The following is an 11,543-nucleotide window of genomic DNA, read 5'->3' as shown; positions in this document are numbered from 1 at the left end:
GAGAGATGGAGATGAACAAGAGAACTCGAGATACCAGGCAGGCCAGAGTGGCCTGGAGTCATGGACAAGTAGAGTAGAAGAAGCAGAAGCAGAAGCAGCATAAGGAGAAGATAGCAAAGAAAAAAAGTAAGAATAGGCCAAAAGTGAAGGTGACTGCCGCCCTTTACTGACCCGTGTGTCTTTCAAATGCCAGATGAGAGCCAGTCATGGAAATGAGATACCCAGATACCTCCAAAGAGCCAGCAACAGAAAGAAGCAGAAAAGGAAGAAGAAGTGAAGTGAATACGGTGGAATTGGCCCTAGAAGTGATGCAAGGCTTTCTAGCCTTAGTCTACCTCTTCCTTGCCCTATAAAAATATCACCCCTTTCACCTCTCTTCTTTTCTTCTTCCTTTCTTCCTTTCTCTGCACAGCTTTAAATATATATAAGTATACCTTATGATATGTAAATATCTTGAAGTGTATACTTTTGGATATATATAGCTGTGCCTATCTTATCCTAGATATTTGATATCCTCTATATACCAATAGTTAATATGGATAATAACAGATGACACACATATATCCTCTCTAGTGTGTCTAGCCACTAGATCCCTGGAATATACAGTCACTGTCTGGGCCTCTGTCACTCCCAGAAAGTAAGTCTCTTCTCCTTCTCCATCTCCATCTCCATCTCCTTCTTCTTCTTCCTCTTCCTCTTCCTCTTCGTCTTCTTCTGCTTCCACTGCCTTCTGCCTGCGTCCTCGCTGTCTATGCCCTGTCTCCGCCCTTCTGTGTTCCTCCTTTTCCTCCTCCCCCTCCTTCTCGCTGACTTAATGAGTGACAGCAGCAACTCCTAGCAGACAAGCCAGACTATCGGCCCGCCCGATGCTGGCAGTGGCAGTCCAGCCTGTGCAGCAGCTGTCGCACCTTGTGCCTACACAGTGCCTGGTAAGCAGACACTTCCTGCACTCTCCCTGCACTCTCTTCTTCTTCTCCTCCTCCTCTTCTCCTCCTCTTCTCCTCCTCTTCTTCCTCTTTCCTGCTCAAAAAGGAGGGGCTGGCAGCTGGCAGAAAAAAGAGGGGTTCGACGTCCGCTTCCGCCTTTGCTCGCCGCCCTCCCAGCCTCCTCCCGCCGTCGAGTCTACTTAAACCTCCTCCTCGTCCTTCTTCCGCCCTCTTTTTCTTCTTCTTCTTCTTCTCTTCATCCTCATCCTCATCTTCGTCTTCGCCTCCAGCAGCTGTTCAGTCGCTCTGTCCAGCGCAATTCCTCTGCCAGTTCCTCTGTTGCTATCTCTACTCCGTCCGTTTCAGCTATTTTCTACCCACAACTATCCTCTATCCGCCATTTCTCACTTTTCTTCCGTTTCTCCCTATCTTCAGCTCTGCGGTCCAGCTCAATTGACAGCCAGGTAGGCCTTCAGACCAAGATACCCTCGTATATATCTATATCCTGACTCGTGACAGGAGTCAAGACGAAATGTCGAAACTCGCAAGCAGTCCTCGGTCTTCCGAGCAGGCTAATTCTCGCAATGGCTCGCCAGAGACGAGACTCACTGCGTTTTCTCCAGAGCATTCTCGTTCCCAGCAGTTTGCTCCCGCTTCCTCTGAGTTGCCTCTTCGTTCCTCTCTGAGACGCTCCATATTTCAGCAGTAAGTCACTTTATATATCAATTTTCCCCTTTTCTTTCCTTCATCTTCTCCATTCTCCTCGGTTTCTTCAGTTTCTTCTTTCTGCTCGGATTTTTCTGACTTGGTGCTCAGGGAGGCACAAAACCCGTTTATTACTGTTCCTCCTCCTGGCTTCTCTTCCGGCCGTATTCAGCTTTCTCCCACTGCATCCAGCTTCACTCCTGGCAGTTTCGACAGAAACGCATCGTCTGGCCCCATGTCTTCTCCTACCTTCATCCAGGACCAAAATCCTGCCAATCTTGCTGATCTAACTAAAACTTCTGTTCCTGATACTCCCGGCCTTGTCAGTGCCTTCACTCCTCGTGGCTCTGTTGATTTTGGTCCAATTGGCGGCGCCAGAGTCTCTCCTCCTTCTTCGGCCAGCTCCAAATACATTCCCGCTCCCTATGCCATGTACTACCAGCAAGGCCATTTTGATGCTGAGAACAGAAATCGTGCATTTGTCATCGAGGGTGTCCCAGTGGACATGCCTTACCATGATATTGCTGCAATCTTCAATGTAAGAAATTCTTGCATCTTTTCTCCTCGTTTTGCCTTTCTTCATTTTCTTTGTTTGTTTCCCTACTAACACTCTCTTAGCACCGTGAATTCAATACAGTCAAGGGACCCGTCCTGTCTGAGCTTGCTTCTCATGGCAGAATCTACGTTGGCTTCACCGACATCTACGAAGCAAAAATGGCTGCCGTCAAAGCAAAGTCCTTCTTCCCCAGTTGGCGCTTCCATGCCTTGACTGCAAAGGAGTTCACCCAAAAGTTTGAACCTTCGCTTGCCCCAACCACTTCCGACTATGAAGGTCAAATATTTGCTACTGTCTACTACAACGGTGGTCCTGAAGAGACAGATGGCCGTATCATCTCTCACTCTTTCAAGACCTTGCTCTCCACTTACGGTGAAATCAAAGCCTTCCACAGCATCCCAACTGATCACAACAACATCGTTAACTTCCATGTTGAATTCAGCGATACTCGTGCTGCTGACAATGTCGTTTCTGGCCTCAATGGCTCTTCTCTTCCTGTACGTCGTCTTTCCCTACTTTACCTATTGTCTTCTTTTACTCATACATAATTTCACAGGAGTGCGTCATCGATGTCAAGTACTTCAAACCTGATGTCACTTATCATGCGCATGCCCATCACCCAGTTGAAGAGCCTGTTCCTCGCACTTCTCCAATCATCATGCACGACCGCACTATTCCCATGGCTCGTCGTCGAAGCTTTGCCTCTCCTAACCCTTACATGGAGCTCAGCCCAACTGGCCGTTCTACCATCCCCATTGGTGATCCTGCAGTTGCAACTTGGAACCGCAGATCTGATGAGTGCCACAACTTCCGTTCTCGTCATGGCTCTGGACGTAACCGCAACAGTACTCATAACAACATGAACCAGAACCACGTTGACATTGAACGCATTCGTCTTGGTCTTGATGTCCGCACTACAGTTAGTGTCTTCCTCTTTCCATTCCCAATGCATTGTCTAACTTTTGAGCTCATCCAGATCATGCTCCGCAACATCCCAAACAAAATTGATCAAGCTATGCTTAAGGATATCGTGGATGAGACTAGCCATGGCAAATACGACTTCATGTATCTTCGCATTGGTAAGAAGCCTACTTTCCTTTCGTCTTCAGTCTACATCAGCTAACCTGTTATAGATTTTGCCAACAACTGCAAGTCAGTTTACGCTTCCCCTGATAATCATATCATGAGTTTTTTTCTAATCCTCTAATAGCGTTGGCTATGCATTCATCAATTTTGAAGATGTAAGCCACCTTCCTGTCGTGCGTCTATCTGAAACTCGATGCTAACTTGCCATATAGCCAATTGACATTATTGATGTGAGTTCCACGTCTATATGTCACCAACTAAAAGCACCTACTAACGGCGGCATACAGTTTGCCAAAGCCCGTGCTGGTCGTTCTTGGTATTCCATCCTTATATCCATCCGCTCAACCCACGGTTGCTAATCTTCCCAATAGGAACTGCTTCAACAGTGACAAAGTTGCTGAGATTTCCTACGCCAGTAAGCGTTCTCTCTTTCTTAATTTGTCATATGTATATATACTAACATCGTACCAGCCATTCAAGGAAAAGACTGCCTTGTTCAAAAGTTCCGCAACAGTTCTGTTATGCTCGAACATCCCTCATTCCGTCCAAAGGTAAGCATATCAGCAATATATCATATCCTCTCATTTAACAGTCTCACTAACAACTACTAGATCTTTCACACTGGCACTGGCCCAATGGCTGGCACTGAAGACCACTTCCCTGGCCCTGACAACCCATCCAAGATGCGCCGCAGTGTTGAAAATGCCGAGCATGTCGGTATGCATATATTGCCCATCGTTACATTCATGCAGTATCTGACTTTCCTTGCAGGCTTGTTCGCTCCCAGAGTCGGTCAGCAATACCGTGATGAGCAACGTCGTCGTCGCTCTCAGTTCGACCGTGGCACTACCGCAGCCGAGCGTGAATCTCACTGGACTCGTGACTGGCCAGCCCACTCTGATCGTATGGAACAGATGCGTCCCAGCATTATGAGTCCTTGGTATGAGCCAGCTGGTGGCAGTCGCCATCATCACCATCTCTCTGGATAATTCTTCCTCATACTTACCCATCTTTCATACCATCATTGAATTTGAACTTTTCCGGTTCAACTAACGTGACACACATCGTCGATCTCGATGTTTTTTTTGTTCTTTGCCTCTTCTTATCTTCAATTATCTTTCAGGCAATTTTTCCACTCTTTTAGCATTTTCTTCTTCTTCTTTACATGTATTATCTTTTCCATTTTTCCATCTTGCCTTCTACTTCCCCGCTTTCTGTCTTTGCCTTACATACCCCATATACCCCGAAAACACAGGTCAAATCAGGCTAGCACGGAGCTTGGGCAGACCCGTCCACATCCACAGGAGCATCCCCGTCAAACACTGGTTCAACATATTTATCTGCCTGGCTTCGCCCTTGCAGATTTGGGTATCAAGGCTATTGCCGCCCTGTTCAACTACCAGGTTTCTTTGACTCCAATCTTGCCTTTTTTGTTCTTCCTACTCCTGAGTCTTGCATTGCCTTGAAATTTTTTGCAAAGGACCATTGACTCGACCATTCATCACCTTGGGAGAACAGAAACAGGACATCCTGGGCCTGCCTGCCTGCATTCAATACCCTACACACCTACATTTTCATCCCCTTCTGTCATGCACTTCTGTTTTACTGATATCCTTTGCGATATGCTCCAACTTCTAACACTCATTCATCTTCTGTATTTAACTCACTTTGGTATTGTCTCTCTTTTTTCTTGTTTTTTTTTTTCTCTTCTCAAGCATGTATTATCACCAACGCTGCAATTTGCACATTTCGTGGTGTCAAGGATGGGACTTACGATGACCACGGCCATGACCATGTCACGGAGCGAAGAAGGGACGTTTGTTTGTTTTTGTTTTTCTTTCGTTTCATCGTTATTATAGTTGTTACTTGCTTGTTCTTGAACACGGCGCAACAGACGGCAGCGAAGGGAGGTGTGGCATCGCTCAAAGGCGCATTTGCTTTTCAAGTTGCGAAAAACACGATGTACTTTAGTTGACAAAGCGCACTTTATGCCGCTTCAGATCAAATCGAAGACAAGTATGCTTCTTTTTGACATGGCTCTTCCTCCGTAAAGAATATATCAAACTAATGAAGCCAAACTAACGACCATCATACTCCCTTCTACCAAAAACAGCGTAGATAGTGAACCCAGCCAGATGCATGCTCACTCATTTGCACCCCAACCTCTAGCATGATCAAACTCACTCCTCAGCTCAGACACGCCCCTAGCTATGCCAATAACAGAATCCATAAACGATCCATTTCCGCTGTTCAATCTTGCTCTCCTGTCTCTTTCGGCTGCAGATTCCTCCCGTCGACCATTGAGAGCCGCATCATTAGCCCGCTGCACATCAGCTGTGGTAACAATTTCATCCTTCCTTCTATTTAGCGCTGCCGCACTGATAGCACGAGCAAACAGCTTTGTCCATTCAACTTCTCCTTTGAAAGGAGGGTTGTACTCTGAATCCCGGCGGACGTAGTATTGGGCCTTAACGGGCTCATAGCGTCTCTCAAGCAAGACGATGATAGGCCAGGTCATTATCCAAAGCTGAAGAATGACAACTACCCACCAGACGAATCTGTTGGTTCGGAGCTTGTTTATCCAGTGTGGTGAATAGATAGTTAGTGCCGTGTGGGTTGTTACCTGGTTAACGGAGATAGTGCCACGGTAGTTTGTCGAGCGGATGATGGAGGTGATTTCATTTTTGATAATAGCCATATTGAGCTCTTCAACTGTGCTACGTAGCGTAAATCTGTGAAAGGGTGGTTAGTATACTGGTAACTTTATCCGCGGTTTGATTGTCGTTTACTTACGATTTCACTCCGCTCTTGTCTTCGCAATATCGAGTACACCATTCCTGTAGCATACTCTCGAGACTTGTCTCGGCCTCGGTCTGTTCTCCATCCATAACTGCTTGCTCCAGATCACCAGCTCCAGTGGGTTTATACTTCTTGCTTGATTTGCACCTAAACCGTCCTCCACGATAAGCTGACTGTCCGTCATTGTCTCGCACGACGTTTAGTTCGCGGTAGAAATCGAATAAAGGACGTCGAGTCAGGTCGTATGAAGACAATGGCAATATAGTTCCTCGAGTCTCGATTCGAAAATCAAAGTCTGTAACCTTGGAGCTGGAGTCCTTTTTTCCATCCCGCTGCTTGACTGTGTGCGTTCCCGTGACAGAGATGAGAACTGTAGGAGCCACACAAGCTTGGTCGTATATGGCATTGTATAGAGCACTTGGCGTGTTCGTGTATTCAGGATGGACAGAAACAAGGTATGATTCGTGTCCTGAAAATGTTTTGACAACACGACTTCCAATAACCTCTTGGTATGGATTGACATAGGCGCCAGGAGTTGACAGATCAGGGAGACTAACTTGTACCTGGCTTGAGCTTCCTGGGATTGCATCTGTATAAGCTGGCGGCTCGTCACTGGGTTCGTCCGTGTACGGCTCGACTGGCTGCTGATCGTGCAGACTAATCGCTGAACGTTTGGAGGCCAGGCCCCGTTTGCCGCCCGCAGTGGTAAAACCCATTGGTATAGATGGTTTCTTCTAGCTTCACTTTAACAGTGATAATATTCAAGGAGGCGTCCTTGAATAATTCAAAGGGGAAAAGGAAGAGGAACTCGTCCGAAGGGCGAGTTCCTTTTATAGGTGTCAAATCCATGTAGCGGAGTGGATGTCTCAGGGCACAGCTCCAGGCACCAACGTCGGCGGTTGCCCCTTTACGGGCTCCGGCCGCCAATATTTCGACATGGGTGAAACCCTCCGGGGGATGCTTCATCAACCTGCAATTGGAAGGCTACATTTGAGCCTCAATCCTTCAGCTTTTCCTCGTCTGCTTGTTGGGCGAGAGGAGGAAGAGTTCGTCTATTTGACTTCTCGTATTTGAAGGAGGTTGCAAGCGAACTTCGATAAAACGTAAATAGAGTGGAGCTGACTAAGTCGTTTAAGAAGATTTTGTTGCTTTTTCTCGGAGTTTGATATCCTCGAAGACCTTTTTAATTTATGCAGACTTGACTTTGAAAACGACCGCGAGCCAGAGCTGGTGGACGGGATGAGAGGAGGCTAAAGGAAGCAGGAGGAAGACGAAGTCAGCTATCCGGCGTAAATGTCTGCCCAATTGACTGAATCATTGCCGTTTACAGCCTCTAGTGACGTCCGATCAATCCACCGAACCCTGCATCTGCTCTATCACCACAACAAGAATCAGCATCGCTGCACGAAATGGTGGAAATGGCTGAACATGCTAAGGCGATGGACGCTGAATCTTGCGTGTGAAATCGAAAAGATCGAGAAGTTCGAGGATGTCCTGGGTGCAGATGGCAGTGACGAGCACCCTTTTTCTCCAGTGTGGAAGATAATGAGGTATCTTCACGATGAGCTCATTCCGCGGTGTTATAGGTTAGTCGAACTGAGGAGCAGCGTCCATATTGAACGTTGATTCATGACTGATTTCTCTGGGCAGGGCGTTTTCTACTGTGGTTGCAGACATACAGTTCTGTTCCTTAGGGATTACTCTGCTAGCTACACTTGCTGAAGTATTCAAGGTCGTCCAAATTAATAAGGGCGAGCTGTCAAATATTGCTCGTGAGCTTGGAGATGAGAAGACCCTGGAGACCATTCCCAGGTCGGCCAGTAACGTTACTGTGGCTGAAGATTTTGGTGAGGTGATCAGACGGTCTGAGGTTGGCTCTCATATCAAAACGACAGTCGACTCGACTGTGTCTACAGATGGTGAAGCCGGAACGAAGAAAAACAGAAAGTTATGTCTTGATGAGAGCATGAAACGAAAAGTTGACTATGATACCGCTATGACTGCCAGCTTGGGCGTGGCCGACAGCTCTAAGGAGAAAAAGAAGAAGAAGAAACGGAAAGTTAATGCGATAGATGATATATTTGCTGGCCTATAATATGCAATGGGAAATCGCATAAAGAATATTATATCCTTGAAAAGTAAACTTAAGAATAAAATTCTCACATCAAAAGGGAAAACGTCTAATTGTATAACCATCGCAGCAAATGCTCTCCGAATAGAATATTAATGACGATATGTTGAGCCAGCGTCCATGCCATGCTGTAAAGAAACTTGGGGGAAAACACAGTCCATATAAACAGATGCGTTCGAAGGGCAGTACAAGCTATCATCACAGCTAACAGGCTCGTAGCAATGAACAAGGTCAAGAGCTGGATATGCTTGTTTGGCTGGTTCTGGCGTGCAGAGCGAGTAATGCTCAACAAGTGGTGAGTAGCAGATACCCACCAGATAGGACCAGCCCAGTTACCGATAAAGGTCAGTATGCCTACTACGCCAACATTATACCCACTCACGCCGTTGTAGGCATTAGACAAGTCGACCGAGGAGATAGCATTGGAGCCACCGAGAGCGAAAAAGCTTGCGTACTGAAACAGGAGGGACGTGACAGTGATTTCTGTGGTAGACAGTGACATGGAGCTGAGAACTTGTTGCTGGATACGGAAGAGGGCGAACAGAGGTATATTGGTTGCTCGAGATTGAGTGATGAGGAATAAACTGAGCAAAGTGTGAAAGGTTCCTCGAATGTCTGGTTGATAAAATGTTAGTACGGATATTTTTATTCCAGGCAGGAACATTCATGGGTTTGATTCACCTCTTCTTGCACCAGTTCGATTGCTGTTTCTGGTAGCTCTCAAGTATATCGCATACAGGGAGCATACCAAGACTCCTATAAGAACAACCCGGGCCTGGAAAACAAGGGATAGTCCTCGCACACCTCTGATCAAGAATGGGAGGAAAGGGATATTCCGTATAAGCTCTGGTGCATCGGCATCTGTGAATACCACCTTGAATATGAACGAAAAACTAGTCAGAGGGAGGTATAGTAGCGACAATAGCTTATTTGTCGGATCCGCTATGGACGTGTTTGGCAATAGCCTTTGATAGAGGTCAGTATATGTGAAGAGAATCAGTAGCCACATCACGTTGGGATGGTCCCTGAAGAAGGTGTTGGCAATATCTGGTTCTCCCGCGAACTTTTGACCAGTCTGGTTCCAACGTCTCATAATTCGTGTCAATGTGGCAAGCACAAATGCGCCAACATAGCCCGACTTGACTTTGTGGTTGTTGGAGCTAGCGGAACAAGCGATTAGTATTGAACATAATAATATAGGGAAAGGCCAGATCTAACGTACGATTTCCAGTAGAGGTAGAATATCCAGCCGGAAGCCATCCAGTACCAAAAATGCTGCTCTTCCTCAACGTAGCTACTTGCAAACATTAAGGCTCCGTATCCGAGAAGGACTAGGAACATGTATCCCACAGCTGCAGTCCCATTACGGCCCTTTTGCATGCATGAATAGAGAGAGAGCAGAAAGGCGATCCCCGAGAATGCGATGCCCTGATATAGTCTTGACAGGTTGTAATTGCTTGCTGTGCTAGACATCATGGTTTGTGCAGTACGTAGGAAGTCTATAAGGGGTTGTTCTATGTCCGGGGAGAGAGTGGTATCCTCAGCAGCCTGAGAAATCATTTGCTGTGCCCTCTGCCATTTGCATTCAAGTTCTGCTATCTCGGAGTTTGGACTGCCGTCACAATGGGTCAACTGGGCAGTAGTAGAGTCGAACCTGTAGCCTGGATATGTTTGCTTGACGATTTTTATGATCTGTCGAGCATTTTCTTGGAGAAGCTGTAGCCGTTCCTCGCCTGTGATGTCGTATTAGCCTTTATTTCTGACTACGATAGACAAAGACGAAGCAATTTGAGAAACGAACCTTTTTTCCATAGCGGGAGAAACTGGGGGATAAAAACTCCAAGGTTGTTCAGGGGAACTGGAAAGCCGAGCAGACCACCCAGGGTAGGAGCTATATCTGATTGGTCTATTATGTCGTAGAAATCGAATTCCCCGGGCGAAGGCTTGAGGGGCGCCTTTACAAGTCCCATGTCTTGAAATTTAGGGGATATGAAGGTAAGAGCCGGGGAGGTCTCTCCTGCCGATGCACCACCATGATTACCACCGTCGTTCATACCGTGGTCACCGCATAGAACAAGAAGTGCGGAAGACAATTGGGCCTCCTTTTCCATGGAACTGTATATTTGTTTGACTATGGAATCCATCTCCTTCTGCTTGGGTATCATATGGGGACTGCCACAAAGTTAGGTTCCCTTTATCATATATATTTAGTCCATATGAGAGTTTCATTAGCTCACCTTCTAGGGCCGGCTTTGTGGCCAATATGGTCAAGGCCTAGATAATGCATTATCATGGCATTCCAGTCAGCATTACCCATTTCCTCAGGTATATGCCGGGTGACATTGTTGTCGACTTCAGTAAAATCCTTTGTTCAGGGTCAGTTGATATTGATCCAACAAGAAGGGAAGATTGGATGTTCATACGGAGACAAAGAAGCTTGTAGTCCCATCATGTCTGTAGAACATGCCAGGAAACAGCTTCAGCCACGTATCGTCTCCGTACATGACCAGTCGACCGCCCGGCTTAGCTCTCAGCTGGGCTAGCCAGGTATCCTGGTGAGCAAGAGTTGAGGTGGTATCTGATTCTGCAAAGTTAAGGATCACATCAACGAAAGATGGGACAGATCCTGTTGTAATTGCCTTTACCCGAGGCATGGTGATAGTCGGCGAGCTTGCATGAGCGGTAAACGGTACTGCTGCGCCAGACTTGATCAATCTACCCACAAATTAGAATGGCCCGATTTGATAATGCCCTTCTGGGGCATAGGATATTCATCTTTACTGACTTTTGGGTGAATTGGAATCCGGAGTGGTTTCCATACACAAAGTCGCTGTACATGGGGGTTAGCTGGCGCGGGAAATATGCAAAAGACAACAGGAGGGTTAAGCCACCTTCGCAATGCATCTACCACCATGAAGATGACCCGGTCAAAGACGGGGGATGGCCGACTGCTATATTCACTTTCATCGAAAGTTGCCAGTCCTGGTATGAATGGCTTGTACGGGAAGAACCCGCTGGCGAAGAGGAGCAGTGCCAGGGGAAAGAGAATAAAGGAGACCAGCGTGGCCGCATTGGAAGTGATGAAGCGCATCCTTGAAAGAGAGGCTGTCTAAACGAGTGTCATTAACTAAGAACCATAACTCCTCCGCCGTGGTCTCCTACTCGCTGTCTATATCGTCTCCATCATCTTCGTCGTGGTAGATGTTGTTGTGTTTACGCCTTTTGCCTTTGATGCCTTCGTCTTCCCTCAAGGTCTTGAGGTTGCGATAAGATAAGGAAGAAAAAAAAAAAAAAAAAAGAGCCGTTCGTGCCTGCACCCGCAATTCTGATTAGCGATAGC

The 11,543-nt window shown here is 46.8% G+C and overlaps 7 protein-coding genes across 7 annotated transcripts; 4 read left to right on the top strand and 3 right to left on the bottom strand.

Moving 5' to 3' along the window:
• Positions 1-493: 493 nt before the first annotated feature.
• TRV_07800 (uncharacterized protein) lies at positions 494-1,554 on the bottom strand (the record flags this gene model as incomplete). Its single annotated transcript, XM_003018151.1, has 3 exons — positions 494-810; positions 920-1,219; positions 1,413-1,554. 3 exons carry the CDS (start codon positions 1,552-1,554, stop codon positions 494-496), a joined length of 759 nt encoding a protein of 252 aa, XP_003018197.1.
• A 312-nt stretch (positions 1,555-1,866) lies between these two features.
• TRV_07799 (meiosis protein MEI2, putative) lies at positions 1,867-3,310 on the top strand (the record flags this gene model as incomplete). The annotated part of the gene is made up of 3 exons (XM_003018150.1): positions 1,867-2,169; positions 2,250-2,684; positions 2,744-3,310. 3 exons carry the CDS (start codon positions 1,867-1,869, stop codon positions 3,308-3,310), a joined length of 1,305 nt encoding a protein of 434 aa, XP_003018196.1.
• A 598-nt stretch (positions 3,311-3,908) lies between these two features.
• Positions 3,909-4,262, top strand: TRV_07798 (uncharacterized protein; the record flags this gene model as incomplete). Its single annotated transcript, XM_003018149.1, has 1 exon — positions 3,909-4,262. One exon carries the CDS (start codon positions 3,909-3,911, stop codon positions 4,260-4,262), a length of 354 nt encoding a protein of 117 aa, XP_003018195.1.
• A 403-nt stretch (positions 4,263-4,665) lies between these two features.
• Positions 4,666-7,038, bottom strand: TRV_07797 (uncharacterized protein; the record flags this gene model as incomplete). Its single annotated transcript, XM_003018148.1, has 5 exons — positions 4,666-4,831; positions 4,941-5,238; positions 5,437-5,990; positions 6,067-6,729; positions 6,785-7,038. The coding sequence occupies 5 exons, from the start codon at positions 7,036-7,038 to the stop codon at positions 4,666-4,668; spliced, it is 1,935 nt and encodes a 644-aa protein (XP_003018194.1).
• A 327-nt stretch (positions 7,039-7,365) lies between these two features.
• TRV_07796 (uncharacterized protein) lies at positions 7,366-8,167 on the top strand (the record flags this gene model as incomplete). Its single annotated transcript, XM_003018147.1, has 2 exons — positions 7,366-7,658; positions 7,723-8,167. 2 exons carry the CDS (start codon positions 7,366-7,368, stop codon positions 8,165-8,167), a joined length of 738 nt encoding a protein of 245 aa, XP_003018193.1.
• Positions 8,168-8,252: 85 nt separating this feature from the next.
• TRV_07795 (transferase (Gpi7), putative) lies at positions 8,253-10,857 on the bottom strand (the record flags this gene model as incomplete). The annotated part of the gene is made up of 6 exons (XM_003018146.1): positions 8,253-8,818; positions 8,885-9,363; positions 9,426-9,936; positions 10,005-10,375; positions 10,441-10,568; positions 10,627-10,857. 6 exons carry the CDS (start codon positions 10,855-10,857, stop codon positions 8,253-8,255), a joined length of 2,286 nt encoding a protein of 761 aa, XP_003018192.1.
• Positions 10,858-10,934: 77 nt separating this feature from the next.
• On the top strand, positions 10,935-11,300 carry TRV_07794 (uncharacterized protein; the record flags this gene model as incomplete). Its single annotated transcript, XM_003018145.1, has 1 exon — positions 10,935-11,300. The coding sequence occupies one exon, from the start codon at positions 10,935-10,937 to the stop codon at positions 11,298-11,300; it is 366 nt and encodes a 121-aa protein (XP_003018191.1).
• Between the last annotated feature and the right edge of the window lie 243 nt (positions 11,301-11,543).

Source organism: Trichophyton verrucosum, assembly GCF_000151505.1.
Source record: "Trichophyton verrucosum HKI 0517 chromosome Unknown contig01156_1.f1.exp, whole genome shotgun sequence".
In the NCBI taxonomy this organism is placed as follows: Eukaryota; Fungi; Ascomycota; class Eurotiomycetes; order Onygenales; family Arthrodermataceae; genus Trichophyton; species Trichophyton verrucosum.
Note: the sequence above shows the minus strand (reverse complement) of the source record. Positions and strands in the feature narration are given on the sequence as shown.